The sequence below is a fragment of the Protobothrops mucrosquamatus genome, unplaced genomic scaffold, assembly GCF_001527695.2.
Source record: "Protobothrops mucrosquamatus isolate PMUCROS unplaced genomic scaffold, P.Mucros_1.0 scaffold774, whole genome shotgun sequence".
Taxonomy (NCBI): domain Eukaryota; kingdom Metazoa; phylum Chordata; class Lepidosauria; order Squamata; family Viperidae; genus Protobothrops; species Protobothrops mucrosquamatus.
The window spans coordinates 203,203-223,501 of NW_015387042.1; the positions used below are offsets into that span (position 1 = coordinate 203,203).

Sequence of the window (20,299 nt, forward strand, 5' to 3'; positions counted from 1 at the left end):
TGTTTAGGATTTAAACAATTCAAATAGAAACAGCGAGATTTCAGGCGTATCTTACCCACTCATTGGGTGACACACTGCTGCAACGGTAACAAGTAGACAATATTACAGCTAGATGTGAGATCTAGTCTAGTCCAGTAAAGTCTCAATGGGAAATGGGAGTTTGATTGATTTATTTCTGAAAATCAGCATTTTAAACTCTTAGTGACTAAATAATAAAATCTAACAAGGATCACACTTTCCTCCAACAATGTATTTGAAGTGTCACTAATATAATCACTGTGGATTGCTTTAGTGAAGTTTCTTTAGTAAAAAAAAATGTCATAATTAACCTTAAGTTCTAAAGAATTGTTAAAAGCATATTACCAAATTAATAACATTGTAACAGATAGTATTATAGAAATAAACTGATTTTAAGCCATTATTAGTTTTAATTCACAAGGCAATGATATATGTCTTTATACAGGATGCAAATTTAATCTAGGATGATCCAAAAATAAACCACATGGACTATAGTTTATTTTTCTATCATCCATTAAAATATGAAAAATACAAATTCCAAATCCTAGACAGCATACACTATACATACAATTTAATCATCTGTCAAATTAGATCCTGAGTATTTTTCAGAAACTATTTTTTTTATTTTCATCCAGTTTTGTAATCTAGAGCTACAGTAATTCTCAAGCTGGAGCTTTAATATTTCTTAGTTTTACCTATTCCTCTTGCTATTTTGCATAAATTTTCTCTCATACACTAACGTGCATTGTGTTCTTCCTAAATAGTGAGGAAAGAGCATCTACTTGAAATCAGATAAAAATATAATAAACCAATATTACCTTGCCCGTGCTCTGTAAGATGGTAGTTCTTGTCCTCCATACCCTTTCCCTGCTGACAATATCTCTAGTAACATCAACTTCTGCATCAACAAAACTTCTCTGTTTAAGAGCAGTTATGTCATCATCTAAATCAGTCTTAATTGTGGCCCTTTTCTTGGCCATAATTTTGGCTTTGATAGCTGCGATTTTTTCCACAGACATGGCTTCGGATAAGGATCTAGAAAAAAAATGGATAAAAATTGGAGCAGGTAGAAATTGGCATTGACAGTTCAATCATGCTACTAAATGAATACTTCTTGGAAAATGATTAATTACCAAGTTTTATAATAGAATTTAAATTCTATCACTAGGCAATTCCAAAGATAAAGCTGCAAAAAAGCTTGTCTTTCCTCCTGAGATCGTCCTTTAAATACTTTTATTCATGAGTATTGTGAAGAAAGCATAACTAAGAAAATGAAATAGACATTAAATAAGAATGAAAGAGAAGGGTATTTTATGATTGTTATCTTAATTCCATCATTAGTCTAAAGATGTAAATATTCAGCACCCTACAGTATTCCTGCTGTTGCTCAGTGAGAACACAAGTGGTAAAATAGCAATTTTCTGATTGTTTTCAAGGGATGCAAAAAGCCTGGTTTTGCTAATATTTTTATAAGAATGGCAAATAATCTAATATTGGGTAAAACAAGTGACAAGCTCAACAAACATTCAATAGTTTTCTCCTATAGTTACACATTACTTTTGAATGTAGTCAATATCTTACTTCATCGGGTTTCTTAAGGACTGTAATTATTTGGGGGCTGACAAACCAGGATTTAAAATAATTGTTTAAAACAGTGGCAAGCTGCAATTTGTAAAGTGTATGATTCATTCTTACTATTTTATCCAACTAGATTCACACTGAACAGCCAATATCAAAAATGTCAGGGTAGGTACTCTTTTAAATGAAAAATACCTTTTTAATGGGACATCCGTTAGTGGTATTTCTAACTGTATATTCTAAAATGATATAAAATATCTGCAAGTTATTTTCTACTGTTACCATGTTTTTAATCCCAAGGTTTGCTGAATTTTGACAATTTGCCATTTTTGCAAGGACAAATTTCAGAAAAATTTAGTAGCCATGCTATTGTTAAGGTAACTCTTAAATTAACAATAGCACAAACAAAGCAAAACTTGCCTGATCTGCTCAGTCTGCACAATGCCTTCCTTGTGTCCTTCCAGCCGAGCTGCCAACCGTTCTTTGTCAAGCCGCACACACTCTTCATCCTTATAAGGAGAATATTGCTTATAAGATCATCTTTATTTCTTACTAGAATAAACAACTAAGAGTCGACAAACATGTGAAACTGGAACATTTAAATGAAAGACAGTATGGTCTTCTTAATTATTTTTAATAGCCAGTATTATCAATGTTTATATGAACTATTTACAAATAAAAATCAGGTTAAATTTCACTTGTTCAATCTACCCAGAAAGAGTTCAGAAAGTCTTAGAAAATATTGATCTCATACTGTGCAATTGAATTGAGTAGGAATTACAATACTGGCAGTACTAGTTCCTTTTCTTTAATCATTTTCATTGATCAACAGAGCTAGTCTACCCACACTGACTGTCAAACTGAAGGGGAAAAAATAAACAGGGTAATACAGAAAAATTCAATGAAACTACAGTAATTTTGGTATTTTAATCAAACACTGAATCTCAAGCATTGCTATTTACAGTTTTTAAGTTGTAGTTCAAAGGGATGACTTGCCTTCATATTTACAATACAATAATTATACCCTACGGAAGATAATATTGGAAGAAACAAATCTGAATAGTTTTAAAACCATCAAACAAGCTTATTCCATAAAAACCTTGCATGAAACCACTTTACCTCTATTCTTGGTTTCTTAGCTTCTGCTAATATTTCATCAGCTGCTCTTTTGACTGCAAGAAAAAGATAAATTAATAAGGATTAAGGAGCAGCTTTTTAAAAAAAAAACACTAATAAAATATTTAATTATTAAACTAAACTGTACCTTGAGTAGATCGCTGGAGACCTATTTCCAATGGTGCACTTCTATCTATACTTGACGATGTTGCTAAAAATTTATAAGTACAGAAAAAAATATGAATAAATGTTTTCAGAATGTTCAAAATTAAAGCAGACAGGTGAATAGAAAAATTGAAGCAGTAACCAGGCTATCTTAAAAATTAGAACATGAATTCCCTATATGATAAGCAGGGTTGCCTATGTGCCTATGGAAACATCCCTTACTATCCACCAAGCTCCAAGTTAATTGTAGGCAAAATGTTCAATTCGTGCTTGATGTTTTCAACATCTAGCAGAATATCCCCATTAGGCTTTTCCAAGTACTAAGCAAGACTGAAGGTATTGTGAGACCTTCCATGACATAGAACTGGCTTTAAGCATTTTTCTATTATCAGCAGAACTGTCTTGGTACCCGCCTACCAGGCTTCATTTCTACCTCATAGTTTTTTAAAAAATTACTTTAATTAAAAACAATAAAGAATCTAACACACTACATAGAAAGAGTCCACATTAAGTATAATTGTTAGTTACCAAAAGAAACACTTCTGAGTCCCACATAGTTCTTGCTGGTATTCTTTAAAACTAAAATAATAGGAAACGGCAGTCCAATGTCCTGTCTGATAATCTTCCCACTAAAATGAAAGGGGGCATCCTTGGAGGTCAAGGGGAGATAACGGGAGAGAGTCAATATGGTGTAATGGTTAAGGTATTTGACTAGTAACAGTGTGACAAAGTTCTAATCTACCCTCAGCAACAGAAACTTCCTGGGTGCCTTTAAATCAGTTATTTTTTCATAGCTTAATCTACCTAGAAAACTGTTCTTGTGATGAAAATAGGAGGAAACACTACAGATGCCACCCTAATTTTTTCTAAAAAACTTGGGATATAAATCAATCTCATTCATTTATCTCCTAGTAAATGTGTTGTTTTTGACCTCACAGCCTTTTAGGGTTAGAGTGCACCCAATAGGCTCTAAAACTGCCAATATAATGAAAGCCTCACATTGGAAGCTCCTGAGTAAAAACTAATTCTAATACTTGATTGACCAATATCTGTGCAAGAAAGTAAATAGTTTTTCTCATCAAGAATTCCACTAATATCTGTGGCTGACTGAAGCTGGATAAGAAGTAAATATTTTTTTTTATTTTCCTTTTCTTTTTTTCTGGGCCTTTGCATTCAATTATTGGCTTTTTCACATTGATTTTTTTCAGTAGTTTCTTCTTTGGGTTTTAAATCACGGCCTCAGAAACACTCAGTGATAGAGAAAAGAACTATTCAGGACTTGTTTTTCTTTTTTAACCCCAGTTAGTTTTATATTTGACACCAGATTCAATTAGTCTTATCTAATCAAGTTAACACTTGATTTGGTATTTTAATTTCTGACAAAGGGACTAAAATTATTCTGCCTTTAATATAAGAGAAAATATTTCATTACTCATGAATTCATAGTCATATATTTATGTTTTTGACTCACATGTTTCTCCATTAAGATATGCAAGGAGATCTTTTCTGTCAGGTCTTCTTACTACAGGAATGTTTTCAGTCTGAAAGGAATAAATAATTGGCTTAATTTCGTAATATAAAAGTCTCAAAATTGGTATTTTGCTATGAGCCCACTTAATATACTTAAATCTTAGTTAGACTTTCAAACCTACTAATATACAATATACAATACAATATACAAAATACAACACTCAAATCTTTAATGTCTTTAAATGATCATATTTTGTCAGCAGAACAAGCTGAGGGTAATTACATTCATCAAACAATTTTGCTGACACTGGCACTAAGAGTATTTCTGTATTGTTTAGGTATAACATTACAATATTTCATTTTAAAATATATTTCAAGAATACTAGACAAAAGTAATTCACAAATTTCTTCTGTTATTTTAGCAAAGGTATCTTTTTTCTCATCTAAAGTTTGTAGATGGCTTGAACTAGGTCACCATATGGAAGAGCTACTATGCAACTGAGACAGAAAAATACAGTAGTTTCAACAAAAACAATGAGAACCTTGCAGATCCCTGTGCTGAAGGTAGTTGTAGAACAGTCTCTTTCAAGTGCAATTGGCATGTTCAACTTGTGCATGCTGGGAGAAACTTCTGGTGACCGCCCATTACTGAGAATTATAGTGAATGAAGGCTTGTGGGTGCTGCTTCTGAGCAGCAGCAGCAGCAATTTTATGGAAGAGTCTCCTAATAGAAATCAGATTGGTCCCCACTGTCTTGTCTTCCTAAAAACCGAGTTATTTCAGAGGGCTCACAGTAAATGAATAGACGGCTAGTTTGATCGTTTTTATGATTGTGGTTTATGGTCCTAGAATAAAATACAATTTAGTTCTTACCATGAACATTTTATTTTGATTCTTGTGTTGCTTCTAATTACTATAAAGGGTTTAGTTAAATATTGGGGTTTTTTTAGTGTTCAGTACCATTATTTTAAGAAAGTTTAAATACCAAATATTCACTTAAACTAGAGAGGGGGTATTCTTTGTATGGAGGACGACATTTTTGTTTTACATTTATTTGATATATTGTTGTCACTTTTTAATCTGTCGTGTTACTACCCTCCCCCTTTTTATTAAATTTATATTTCAATGTTTCTTACAAAATATAATAAAGGTATTTGTAAAAAATATTTTTTGACTAATGAAGCTTGAAGAAGTATTATGTAACCCAATGTTGTGGCTTGAACAACTGTAGCTTGAATAACTAACAATGAGTTACAGGTAGTACTTGACTTACAACCAGTTGCTTAGCATCCAAAAGCTACTTAAGACTTGGTTTTGAAGTTACAGCTGCTGCAGCATCTCCATGGTCATTCGCCTTATGACAATAGCATAAGAGATGCTTCAACAATCCCCCTATGTGACATTACATCCCGTCAGCTGCCCACAGGCCTTGAAAATAAGACAAAAAACAGTTAAAAAAGGAAATGGTTTAAGAAATTCTCACTTTTACCCCTAATTTTACCCGTAATATCACTTTAAGGTAGTTATTTACAAGAGGATATTTATTCTGTATTATAGAGTTTCTTTTCTTTTTAAATTATTATTTGGATTGGTAATATATTATTTTATTAAATTTATATGTTGCCCATTTCACTATCGAGAACAACTCTGGGAAGCAATATAGCAACAGAAGTGTGAATGTGATATCATTATGTGATTTGTCTTTTAGTATAAAGTATATAGTATGCTTTATTTTTATTGTTCTTTTCAACTTCCTGTTTGATTTTTACAAGACATAACTTAGACAAATATTTTCATGATTTCAAATCTGGATACTGGATGGGACTAAAGATTATACATAGAGACCATAAGATGGTGCAAAACATTAAAAAAATAAAAATACTGAAGATTTCTGTGAAGAATGGAATCAGAAAGTAGTAGCGCAGTATCAATAACATCTGCTACTATATTAAACTATATTTAATAGTTTATAGAAGAACTGTCAGATGTAGAAGAAATGGTACCCGACAAGATAGAAATGATGTTGAAAGTAGATTTACAACTGATAAGTCAGGAGAATGGTTTAAAAAAACATGTTTCACTATATCTAAAAAAGAAACTGGCTGAGTTTTAATTTAATTTAAAAGGAAAATACAAAGGACAAACCAAGAGAATAACCTGGATAGTTTTTCCCACTGGATTTACAAAAAAAGCTTAAGACCTTGAAAAACTCTGCAATATGACAAAAAAAGAAATGAAATCAAATATTTGATTGAATTAAGGATTAAGACTGTTGGAAATAAAAGGAAGGAATACAAAGTTGGTCTATCTTCAAACTAAAATTAACATATCGGTACAGGCAACATAAAATGCAAGATTAAAACTAATTTTAATGACATGCTAAAATACATATCAACCTTTAAATTTAGCCATAAGCACATAGTTCTTTTCTTCTGCTAAGGCTGCAAATTTAGTTAGAATATTCAATTCAAGTGAGTTTAATGTCGTTTTCTTCCATGTAAACAGGCCTAGGACGTAAATAAATTATAAGCAGCTTAGCATAGGTTTTGTAATTAGAGTTAATATGCTCAAGACCAAACTGCAGATGAAGTAAAAAAGGATGAAAGTCTCAAAACTGTGAATCATTTTGCATATTTTTAATGCTGTTGAAATAATCTCTTTTATTTCTTTTATATATAAGTGTGTTTGTGTGTGTGTGTATGTCTGTCTGTCTCTCTCTGTGTGTGTGTGTGTGTGTGTATGTGAGAGAGAGAGAGGGGGGGGGAGAGGGAGAGAGATTTGGTTTTGATTGAGCTTTAATGGTAGTTAATATAATTCTGACAAGTCATCTTTGGGCAGGAGTATTTATTGAGCAGTATATTTTCAAAGCTGGCCCAAATCTTTTATATGCATTTAGCATAAATTTGAAGATTATCTATAATATCAATAAAATGTACCAAAATGTGCAATACAGCTTCAATTACATTTTTGTATGCTTTTAAATGACTGCATGTGATAGGCAGCTGCCTCTCTGGTCAGAGGATTAAGTTACAGTTATTATTATGCTCCTGTCTTTCAAAACTTTTCCAGAAGATTAAAAAAAAAAGTCAAGTGAAACAATTCCTAAAAATATAATCATAAAATGGTTTGATATTGGTTCAATAAAAAGAATGTATTATAAGGTCATGATTTGTGATAGTTCAATTCCTTAGCACAGAAATTCATATTCAAATATTCAACGAATAATTGGAGAAATGGAAAACACCATTAAAAAAAGTCAAGCTTTTCCCCTAAGAAATTTACTTACTGCCGCACGACGGACATAAACAGGATGTGAAAGATGTACATTATTCAACAGGAACAAAATTGAATCCAATGTATAGTACTCTCTGGGCTGGCCTTCTTTTCCTGTCCTGTATAAGACAAAATGAAAACTGGTTTACAAAACTGCTATAAAAGGAACATATACCAGCTATGTTTCTGACCATAAAAAGCAAGAAATATGAACTAATAAATGACTATCGCTACCAGTACATATTTTGTTTCCTCAGTACAGAAGCCAAGGAGAATAATCCTTACGATCTCACTCAAAAGATAAACATATTTTCTTGCAATTTTTTTTTTTTTTTTTTAACAAACACAAGACTTGCATTCAATGAGAGATTGCCCTTCAGAAATTCTCTTCTTTATTGGATAAAATGGCCAATAATAGTTTAAATATCTGGAGGCTTGCAACCTTTCAATTTGGGAGCCAAGGTTGGCAATCTTGAAGAAAGGTGATCTGGTGTCCATTTTAAATATCAATAAAATCTAAATAAAATCTAAAGTATTATTAAATTGTCTCCTATCTTGTGCTTTGAGGCAACTCAAGTTTACCATTTTTGTTGTAAGCTGCATGCCTACTTTGTTACTATATTACATACAGAATACTTACATTATCATATTCCTAGTAATTGTTGAATTAAAATATTATTATTCCCAACTGGATTTGAAAAATGTCTCCAAAAAATAGCTACAAAAAATTGCGTATCACTTTTACAGCCTCATCTAAGTAATCAAACAGATTAAACAAAATTAATTACTACGAGAACAGATATCTATGACACAATTCTCCACAAAGTTGTTTGGGAACTCAAAAACTTATTGTTCAAATGAATGTGACTGGCAATCAACGTATTAGATATGGATTAGGAATAAAAATCAATTGTTTTTTTCTGGACATAATGATTCAGGGAAGTCCTCTATAGAATTACACACAAGTAGCATCTATCAGCAGAATGCATACTTCTCTTGCCACTGATGTGGATATTTGAATGAGTACTATAGCAGATCAGAAAGAGCAAAGCAGAAGAAAAAGTATTATTTTAGAAGAAGGTTTATTTATATATTCATTTATAAGACTACATTAAAAAAAATTTAAAGCCAATTCAGTATGCATACATAAATTCCAAGGATTTATCTGTGTATCTCTCATAATATATGGCAACATAAATACATTATTTTAAAATATTATTTTAGCTCATGATGATATTAATAAAGATCAATACATTAATATATTAAAGAGGTTTATTTTCCCAGAGAAAAGCATTTTCAGCACTGTATAAAATAAAGTGGACACTTTTCGCTGTTTATTTTTTCTACATTACTAGCTCTTCTATACTTTCTTCCCATAGAGAAAAATGATAAAAGGACTCTAGAGGTATAAATACACTTCAGACAGGGATAAAAATGTGGAGGAAACATTTCAAGGAAAATTTACAGGTGATGGAAGTATTAAGCACCTCCTCACTCCTGCAATTTTCTACCAGCTTTTTTTTAAATAAAGTTATCTACTAGAAAAAGTTGACCTGCGTAATAAACTACAAAGTTTATCTAAGCTGCATAAAATATTCTTCTAAAAGTTCAAAATACTAAAAATATCAACTTTAAATTCATCAAACTGTTGTGGTAGTGGATGTTATGTGGTTGCACTAAGGTTAAATAAATTACTTTTTTTGTTCTTTATAGCCTAGTCAATTTTACAAATTCAAAGTAAACAAATTTGCCATGATTCAACAAAACTATATTAATAACAAAAAGAACACTATGTGCATAGTTAATATTTTCTATGACTTTTTTCCAATATTTCATGTTGATTGATTTTTCAGATTAACTTTTCAAATATCAACAGAAAATTGTTTGCACTCTGAGCATGGAGTGAAATTTGTAATGCAAATTGGTTCTCTGTATGCATCTGCAGAATATAGAGAATTTAAAGAAATCTTTTAAAAATCTTACACACTGCACTAGGTTTCCCTTAAAGAATATTATTTCAAATGTAATTAATAAATTTACTTTTATTACATTAACTTAAATTAGTTTATATTTGCTAAAACAAAGTAAAAAAACTGTATGAAAGAAAATCAGCGCAACATTTATATTCCAAAACTGGGCTGCACACATTAAAATGTGTGAAAGAAGTACATGGTGGGAAGAGGATGCAGGACCATCTTTAAGACAGCCACGTAATTTTTTACACTAAAGTTAGGCTGAAAAGAGTCTCAACCACTTTTGAAACACAATCTTAATGCCTTATTTCAGATATATAAAGTAATTATACTAATGTAGATTCAACCTGTTACTGTATCTGCTTTTCAAGTCTTTGTTTGCATGAATATCCTAACTTGCACCTATATACATGTGTGAAGAGAACACTACTGTATAAGATTTTTTGTAGAGCAATGCAAATATATTATACATTATACTAGGATAAAACAATCAAGTTTAGGTCAAATGGTACAGGCCCTATCACAAATCTTTAGAAGAAGAAAAATGATTATAGAACTATAAGTGTTATTGTACAATCCTGGTACAGTATTTGGTAAGACTACACTTGGAATATTATATCCAGTTTTTGTGGCCACGATGTAAAAAAGATGTCGAGACTCTAGAAAGAGTGCAGAGAAGAGCAACAAAGATGATTAGAGGACTGGAGGCTAAAATATATAAATGGTTGCAGGAATTGGGTATGTCTAGTTTAATGAAGAAAAGGACTAGGGGTGACATGATAGCAGTGTTTCAATGTCTAAAGGGCTGCCACAAAGAAGAGGGAGTCAAGCTATTCTCCAAAGCATCTGAAGGCAATGAAACTAAGAAGCAATGACTGAAAACTAATCAAAGAGAGAGCCAACTTAGAACTAAAGAGAAATTCCATGACAGAACAATTAATCAGTGGAACAATTTGCCTCTAGAAATTATGGTTGTTCCAGCACAGGAGTTTTTTAAGAAGAGACTGGCAAGAAAGATTTGTCTGAAATAGTCTAGGGTTTCTTGCTTGAGCACAGGCTGGACTAGAAGACCTCCAAGATCCCTTCCAGCTCTGTTATTCTGTTATTCCATACTCTTGGATTTTTAAATTATTTCAAAATCAATACAATGAGAATAGAGTATTATGAGTCACTAAATAAGGAACAAAAATGTGCTATAGAAACCGATTGCTTCTGCTCAGTCCACAGTAATCCTTGTTCATTGACCATTCAAAATTATAATAGCACTTAATGAGGAGGCTTATGACTGGTCCTCATTGTTAAGTTGTTGCAGTGTCCCTGCAATTACGATTGTGATTTGGGTAGTGGCAGCTTGATGACATTAATGACAGTTGGAGCCTACTGTGGTCACGATTGCCATTTGCAACCTTCACTGCCAGCTTCCATCAAGCAAAATCAGTAAGGAACGCAAAAGGAAGTTGCAAATGGAAATCATGTGACATCATGCCTAGCAACTGTTCTGGATTTGCCTAACAATGCCAATCAGAACTGCTGCAACTCCTGCCAAAAGTTGGTGAAAATATGTGATGTTATACATTATGGCCAAGTCACTTAGCAATGGAGCTGCCAATCCCAATTACTATTGTTAACTGAGGAGAAGGCAATCCATGCTCCTGGTCCATCAAACAATGCCATATTTCTGGATCCAGGAGTTGTGCATTCTCTCTGATCCTTTCTGCCCCATGGAAAACCATTTCTCTGGAAATACAGATGGCCTTAATCCTGTTCGCCTTTTGCAAGGCTTTGAAGGATGTTTTTCCAGGGTTTTTTTTTTTTTAATCTTGGATATCATGGCCTGTGTCCAGATACTACAACTGCTGTTTTAATCCCTGTATACTAGTCAGAATCACTACTGTTTGACTGACAGCCCTATAAATTATTTAAATAAAGAAACAAACAGCAAAGTCTTTTTTGGGGTCCTAAGCAAAACGGGGATCAACTGGATTTTGGTGCACAGAAAACACTGAACACATTAAAAGCAATCATCAGGAGAAAGAGATATAAAGCTTTTTCAAAGTTAACTTCAAAGTTAAGGCAAAGTGGAAAATTTCAATTCATTGTGGATATAGTCGCTAACCTGTCTTCCATCAGCTTCAAAAAATCATACCATTTCAACGGGTTTTTTTGGGGGGAGAGATAGGATCAAAAAAAGTAACATTTTCGCCTTGGGTGTGCCAGGTGAATTTGGATTTTTGATTGTTATTAAACTTACAAATTGATTTTGCCTATGTTTGGGTGATGGTCTAGCTCAATTAATTAATAGATATTTGAAAAGTTTGGTACTACCAATTAGGCTTTTAAATTGTTCCAAGCTTATTTATTGTGAGTCTTTATTCAGTAGGCAATTTTTTTAAAAAAATAACAGATATCTTTCTAAGTTCATTTCTGAAACTTTAAGAAAATATGAAATTCCTATTAAATTTAAAGAACATTTTAAAATTCTGTTTAGATTTCAATCATTTTTTTTTAAAAAATGTATCTTTTACCCCCACTGGTGGATTAATTAATTAAATTCAAGGGAAATATGAAGCATTAGATTGCGTGTCCAGTCTGAATTTCATAATGAACATGGAGCACTTGGTCTCTGGGGCAATTTAGGGTTAAAGGGAACGGAACAAAAGCATCTTTGTTCCTTATTGCAATGTGTTCTTTATTCATCTACTGTATATTTTCCAAAATAAGACATAGTATATTACATAAGATGGAAATAAGACAATACTTCATTGGACAATTTTTAAAATCAAGTCCTTCAGCCAAATATTTTCTGGCAAATCCATTTCTACATGGAATCCACATCAGTTCTAATCTAGACTAGTTCACTTGCACAGAAGCAAACTCAGGTTTTCCTTTATGACTTTAGCACACATTAATGACTGTTCAACTATTTACAGCAGAGGGAAAAACCATTAATTATAAATTTATAATCTATAAAATGTTTATTTGTCCTCAGAACTATTAGCAAGATTGTCTAGAAGCATCAGAATGTACATTGGAGTCAGCAACTTCTGCTGAAAAGTTACTTTCTAGGTTACATAATTAAGTCCTACTGTATCCAACACTGGATCACTTCAACATTAACTTCAACAAAATGCTTGTGGTTTTGTTTTTGTATGATTTTCTAGTTTTACATTTGATTATTTGTTTTAAAAATGCAGACAAATTTTTTAAAATATTAAATTTGCAAATATAAATACAGGTTCAAAATCTGAATGTATACTTGGTTGTATCAACATTTTATTGACTAAACTTAATTTATTTTAAATTTACCATGACTTAAATTCTATTCATTTCAAATGATTCAAATTCAGCTAAATAATTATTTAAACACAAGCAAAGAATTTTTCCTTAAAATAGCTGCATATTTAGAAAAGTTTACAGCTTCAAAGACTGGTTGTCTGACTATGTATGTCCAAGTGAAGTTATTTCACTGGTAGTTTTAGCAGAAATGCCTGTACATGCATACACACAGACAGCTGGAACAATGTTTGAAGCTGCCACATAAGTAAAATCCATGGTCCCACAGGAGCTATTGTTTATCCTAATAAAAAATAATTTTACTGTATGTTCTCAAGTTTGACATTACCAACGGATATAAAGGAAAATCAGCAACAAAAAGAAAAATCTGACATAGAAAAAAACGCAGTGTTTTAAGTTTCCTACCAAGTTATTTGACAGAGAAATAGAAAAAAATATATTGAGTCTTGGAATGCAAACTTAAGAAAAACACTACATGAAAGAAAAAAAATTGTTTGACAGAGTACTGAGTATTTAAGAACCTTTTAATCTTATCTTTTAATTAATCTAAACAACCTACAGTTTTCAGAGCATACAGCAAAAACAAATATTCTTCTTTCACTGTAAGCTCTGATTTATTTTGTAATTTCATCAATTGGAAAAGCGATACATATGACAAAGATATAATCAATGATTATAATAAAAATAGACTGAACACAAGTCCAATTATAATAAATCTATTATTTATTAGGAAATCTTGCCAATTAATACATCTATCTTTTCCATTATCTTGTTTAAGAACAGAAGGGATTTAAAATGTACTGAAACACGCTGCAGATACCAAATGGTAAATGCCAGAATGAACATTGAAGACATTTTAATTCAAAAATCTTGCTCAGTCATGAATGCATTAGGCTGCCTAGGTCCAGACTTCTTCATATCTCAGACTAACTGTTGCAACTGTTTGTTTAAAAAAAGTTTCATTTTTTTAAGGAAAGACTTACAACTAACAAATAAATTTGTTCATATTTAGAATTGAATACAATTATATAAGGAACAGCAGCCATACTTTGGTCAATCTCACAAGAGACCAGATATATAGGCAGGTATTATTGTACCTATATTACAAATGTAAGGGACAAATAGTTAACAGAAACTTCCGAGTGAGTTAACAGCAAAGTCAAGACTTGAATGTAAATCTCCTGAATGCAACATCTTCATAATAGCAAAAAAATATTAGAGATATTTTATATATTTTATATTTTATATCTAGTTTATAGATAACTAGATATATAGAGACTTTATATCTAGTTATCTAGAACAGAGAGTGAAAAGGCAAGTTTGAAAAGAATGGTACAGTTTTTCTAGAAAAAATTGTGGATGTCAAGTTCGGGGATTTACTAAAAAAGAATAAGCCACCTATAATTAAGTTGGTTTAATTGTTCATGTATATGTATAAATTAGAACAGGGGTCCCCAACCCCCGCTCCGTGGACCGGTACTGGGCCACGGCATGCTAGCAACTGGTCCACACAAACAAGCAAAGCCCCATCTGCAGGATGCAGGCAGCATACAAAACCATGCGCTCTCCAGTCCACGGAAAAACCTTTCTGTACGGAACCAGTCCGTGGTGCCTAAAAGATTGGGGACTTCTGAATTCGAACCCTAAGATCCGAGCAACATAAAGCTCAGAGAGACCACAAAAGGTTTTTAATACAAAAAGGGCGATTATATGACTATATTTCTATAGAAGATATTCACTATATATGCACACTACTTCTTTTAAATTTAAACTAAAAGGACTAAAATCAAATTTAGTTTTTGTCATAGTTTCCTCAGGTACTGCTTTTTATAATATTGCTTCTACCCGAGTTTTGTCAGAGAAATCAAACACCATGCTTATTGGCAGTATTCATGAATTAAAGAACAGAAAGTATAGCATCAAGCCCAGGAACACAGCTCAATCAGTGCTGTGAAAAAACATAACAGTTCACAAAATAAATTCATAAAGGGAAGGTATTTGAGAATACAGAACAAAAAACAGTGCCTGCACAAAATACATGCATTCTAGATCAGGAGCTCCCTTCAGTCATGTAACTCACAAACATATATAGTAATATGGAGATGCCTGAATCACCCTGTCACGGATGTCAAACTCACGTCATGTGACGTGTCGCGACATATCGCAACTTTTTACCCATTGCCAGCAATGGGGTGGGAGCAGTTTTGGCGTGACGCATCCGGCCTGTGGGCCGGCAGTTTGACACCCCTGCCCTATGTAAAATGAAGTCTTTGTAACATTTCAAGTTTTTAATCTCTTGCTTTGCCATGAATCCTTGAAACATTCCTGTTTGAGTCTCCAGACTGTTTCTGGGTACCTTTGTATAACTCCTTTGGATTTAAAGAGATAGATCTGTGTTTTTAGGCTTTTTCAACTTTGGGGTTCATAATTTTATAACTGATTATATGTAATGTTCTACTATTAACATTAAATCATAAAAGAAATTGAGTAGAGGCAAGATATTAAATTCCCAGAGCTTACTGAAAACAAATCATGAAATAGATGCATGTGAAACTTCAAAAAGCACTCAAATATACAACTGCTATCCTTTTAAGAAAAATACGTAAAAAAGATGAAATTTTCAGAAATCACACCCCTGTGGAGATAAATCAATGAAAAAAATGTTTTTAAATGTTCTAAAAAGAATAAAAAAAGTCTAACAGAAAAAGTCTAATGGCTCCTATAGCCTGTTGTAGGCTCTCAAAGAGACATGGTAGACTATCAGCAAAAGAGACATAAGCTTTAACCGAATCTAACAAAACTTTACAAATTGTTACTAATGTTCAAATTATAAAAACAAAGAGTAATGTCAAGTTTACTGGTAAATTACCTTTCTATCATAGCCAGCAGAAAAGTTGTATTAGACCAAAGTGTTGTTTCCTTCTACAAACAGTACATGAAGTTCTTAATTGACAGATGGCAGTCCTTATAAGATGAACAACATCCAGATCACCCCAATTGTTTATGCGGATCACAGGTGAAAAGTTGTATTAATTAAAAAATGGCGGTTTGTCTGTTCTTTCAAAGGTTCCATAAAAGTAATGGGGGCATAAAAAGCAACAAACATCAATGGGTTTTTTTTTTCTTCCTGGATCCTCAACTATATTTTCAAGGCCATTTGGGGGGGGGGGGATAGCCATTACTATCACAATACACCCAGGCAGAAAGAAACATACAAAAACACAATTTACCCACTGTGGCAAGCAATATATTGTTTCAAGCTCTGACCTCTTGCATCTTTCTTTACATTCTGCTACAGAACACAAAACTCCCAGCTAATAAAAGAATATACAACTTCTGTCCAAGTTGACTAGAGGTACTTCCAAGAGAACCCACACACAGGATGCTCACTTTATCTGCTCAGGTCTTTCCACGGACCCTACCCAAGAGACCACTTCCATCCTTTGCACTCTGACACCTTAAACAACACCAAGTAAATCCATTACCTTTTGACTAGGTTTTATTATAGAATGCCTCCCTTTTCTCCCCTTCCCCCCCCCCGCCCATCCCCACACACGTGTCTCCCAAGCGCTATGCCTGACTGTCGCTCCAACTCCACATCCCGTTTCGGGGAACTACTTCCTAGTTAACCTGGAGGCAGCAGGTGCGGCCACGATCGGCTTTAGAAAGACACAGAAAAAAAGCAAAGGCAACGCTGGCTGTTGGCCTCACACACCACCTCCGACATCCTGAGCCCCAGGCGGCAACAGCGTTAATCAGGGCTGGGCAAACTAACCCGCCTGGCGTTCCCGGACGGCTTGGGAGCAGCTCTCAGGGGGGGGGGGGAACCATCGGCGGAGCAGGAAAAGCTTCTTGGTCCGATCCTGCAGGACCATCGCTGCTCAGAGGTCCCTCCCTATTAAAGTGTCCCCCTGCCCATCCGGAGCGCCATTCGGGCGAAGCTTTCGCGGACTTACCCCCAGATGACATAGTTGGTCTTGACGTTCTTGGGCCAGGAGAACTCGCCGAAGATCACTTCGTCGCCTTTCACCACAATCTCCTTCTTCTGCGTGTTGTACTGGCGCAGCACGCTCAGGACGTCCGCCATCGCCTCAGCCTGCTTCGCTCGCTGGCCTCGAGACCCCGGGAGACCGCCCGCTCCGGTGACTTCCCTCGCGCCTTCCTCCTCTCGCGCTCTTTCTCCGACAGCCGCCTCACCGCCTGACTGTCAGGCACACAAACCGACCGTCCGACTAACCGACCGAACGACGGACCAACAACCCCAGCCGCCGCCGCCGCCGCCGCCGCTACCGCACGCGCAGAAGGAAGAAGAGTCAGAAGGACCCTACCAGTCCGCCTACGTCTGCGCCTGCGCTCAGAAGGGGGGCAAAAAAAACAAAAAACACTCCTTGACCCCGCCCACGACTCGTCTCCCCCTTCATTAGGTACACCGAGAAACTAGGAGAGCTGTTCTCTTTCAGCACTGCGTCCCGCCTCCCTTCTGCTCTCTCAACCGCTCACCGTCAGACAGAGCGTGATTGACGTGAGGAAGAGCCTGGCGCAACGCTCGAAGGGCAGTCGCGTTTCAAAAGGAAAGAAAACAAACAGGCAATGGAGTAGTTAGCCCCTGTTGCTGAGGGCCCTGGAAGAGAAGCAGACCCGTCTTCCGGAGGCGGAGTCTCGGGGGCTGCTGTTCGCATTTGGCTGATGGCTGTGAGGGCGCTGCAGAGGGTTTGGGTGCTCAGGTTGGTAAACGCAGGCAGGCTGTGCGGGAAACGAAAGGCAGCGTGGCTTGATTCCAGTGGTTTGGCTTGTAGAGATGCTGTAATATTACTTTGTTCTATTTTGCGAGTTAAGGCAGTTTGCAAGAGATTAGCTGTATCGATTTTTGTAACATTCACCTTTGGTATCCTATAAGGTTTGTTCTTAAGTTTGTTCTTACTGTCCTTTTTTGGGTGTTTATTCGTGAATAAATAAAACCTGTGCTGTATGCGAGTGAATACTGTATATTCGGCCAGGATTTCGTTTTGAAACTTTAGGACATTTCTTGTTCTGCACAGAAAACAAAAAGCCATTCAGTGGAGTTGCTCAACTGCTGATGTGCAGCTGTTTGGCTAGCAGCCCCCATTCCCAAGAAAGAATAGGAATGGGAATAGAATAGGATTGTTGTCACTTTAAATGTAAGGTACACTAATCAGCATACATGAAAATGAAATTTTGTTGCACTCAGCTCTCAAAAATACCATTATGCATATACCCACATACACACACATATATGATGGTTTTGGGGATGATCCTATATTGAAATCCTTCCCTCACATACAAAGGTGCTTTTGAGGGGGGAAACTAATGCTATTTTACAGAATATCCTGGCTGCTGAGATGCATATTGTAGTCATATGTTTAGTCTCCTGGGCTTTCACACTTTTATTTGAGTCTCAAATAGGGCTGCTGCTCTAGAAGTGTGGCTTTCATACTGGCTTTGGTGATGGGTCTCTCTGATTTTACAATCTATAATGCTTATGAGTTAACCATCGTTAGTAGTTTTATGGAGTCTAGCTTGTATTTTCTTTTTGTCATAAATTGTTATTTGTTTAGTATTCAACTTTTAGAGTTAGAGCTGCCTATGTATTAATACGTCTAGGTCTAGCATATGTTTTAATATGTCTGTTATGTACTTTACTGTATAACCTGCAATATTGTTACTGAATTTTATTAAACCCTAATTTTCCATGCAGTATACTGAATTTGATTTGTACTTGTTAACTGCCACAACTATACTGTTTCTTACTAACAGGACATTTGATTACCTCTGTGGAAGAAAGACTGTATATTTTGATATCCAAAATATTTATATCTTAAAAGTAAATGCAATAGAGTGTAATTCAGTTGGGAAACAATTTCTAGATTACAGTATTTATGTTAATTTGTGTCACATTCAAAAATTGGTGCTTTTTACATGATATTTCAGCTTTATAGGAGCTTTTAAATCTGGATAGATTTTAGTTGTATAGATAAAATATATTGTAATTTATTACTTAAGATAATTTATGATCTCTACTATTTTAACTACAATTCCTGGTATTTATGCTCCTTATAAAGTCTTATGGTGATATGTTTTTAAGATTATATTATATAGACAGTCATTTATATATAATCAACCATTTATATTGTAATTACAGTAATGAAATTAAAAACTTTTTCAGTGATACTTGTAAATCTATGTACATGCCTCGCACTACCACTTTTTATCTTTTTTATTTTTTTTCTTTAAAATGGTTACTAATATATATATATATATATATTTAAAAGGTTATGATATAGTAATTTTTAATTGTCCTGTTAATCTAAGGCTTTAATCAAAATTAGCTTTTGTATGTATCCAGAAAGATTATGCCACTTAGTTGGCTACTGTTATGAAATTTACCAATGTAATTGGTTGTAAGGCTGATCTTCAAATACATGATTGTATTATAAACAGTCTGTAACATTCATTGCAATGGTTTTTTTTTTAGAATGGGGAACAATGCATCTGCTACTACAGCAATATCTAATACTGCTATAGCAAACCAAATAAAAGTGAGTAAATGTAATTGGTCTAAATGTTGCTTCTTGTGGGGCATATTTTTTCTAAAGTATAAAATGTAATTGGGAGTCGTGTTCTAGACATCCTAAATGTTATAGCTAAGAAGTATGCAAAAATTATTCCAGCTGTTGGTTTTTCAGTTTTTCACCCTTTCCTGTTTCAAAACAGCAGGAAATTGTGTTGTCCATTTTTTTTACAGTCATAATCAACCCCCCCAAAAAGGCAGCACAGAGGATTTGAGAGCCAGATATGGTCTTAAAACAGCTGTCCATTGTGCACCAATATCTTCTAACAATACTGGAAGTGTGTTCTAGTAAAATAATTCAACCTATCTAAAAAGTTTGTTCTAATTTGTATCAAGAAGAGCTTAGACTCAAACTATAGCAGAAATACAATAGACACTAACAATTTTAGTTGGGAGAGTTAGCAATCCTGTTCAAAATTAAATGGTGAAACTTTGAATGAAAAGTGGAAAGTCATGTTGGCAATACAATAGTACTTTGCCCATACCCTGGCTTTAGCTGAAAACATGCTAGCTGATTCATTTGTCAACATAGGCTCAACTGGAACATTTTAATTATTTACTGTTTTTTTGGAGGGGAGGGTGTTATATTAAAGGCTATAGTTATGTATTTTTCTTTAACACATAAGTTATGGGGGATCTCAACCTGCCATCGGCGGGCGAAACGTCAGCGGTGGCTCGGGAGTTCTTGGCCTCCATGACGACCATGGACTTGACCCAATTAGTTCATGCACCCACTCACACGGGAGGACATACACTGGATCTAATTTTTGTCTCTGGCCAGTGGCAGAGTGATCTGGAAATGGGGGAGATAATTACAGAGCCC

General features: G+C 34.4%; 2 protein-coding genes across 2 annotated transcripts in view; one reads left to right on the top strand and one right to left on the bottom strand.

Annotated features, from left to right (window-relative positions):
- The window catches only part of CDC73 (cell division cycle 73), a 100,712-nt gene extending 83,738 nt beyond the window's left edge, over positions 1-16,974 (bottom strand). Inside the window, exons 1-7 of the mRNA XM_015818632.1 lie at positions 16,844-16,974; positions 7,634-7,739; positions 4,349-4,418; positions 2,861-2,923; positions 2,716-2,768; positions 2,017-2,105; positions 837-1,053 (exon numbers count right to left, since the gene is read on the bottom strand). Of these exons, the coding sequence (XP_015674118.1) occupies positions 837-1,053; positions 2,017-2,105; positions 2,716-2,768; positions 2,861-2,923; positions 4,349-4,418; positions 7,634-7,739; positions 16,844-16,974 (729 nt within the window). The remainder of the gene's footprint in view (positions 1-836; positions 1,054-2,016; positions 2,106-2,715; positions 2,769-2,860; positions 2,924-4,348; positions 4,419-7,633; positions 7,740-16,843) is intronic.
- Positions 16,975-17,517: 543 nt separating this feature from the next.
- The window catches only part of GLRX2 (glutaredoxin 2), a 7,765-nt gene continuing 4,983 nt past the window's right edge, over positions 17,518-20,299 (top strand). The window contains exons 1-2 of the mRNA XM_015818633.2: positions 17,518-17,611; positions 19,381-19,444. Coding sequence (XP_015674119.1) covers positions 17,574-17,611; positions 19,381-19,444 — 102 coding nt within the window. The 5' untranslated portion in view covers positions 17,518-17,573. The remainder of the gene's footprint in view (positions 17,612-19,380; positions 19,445-20,299) is intronic.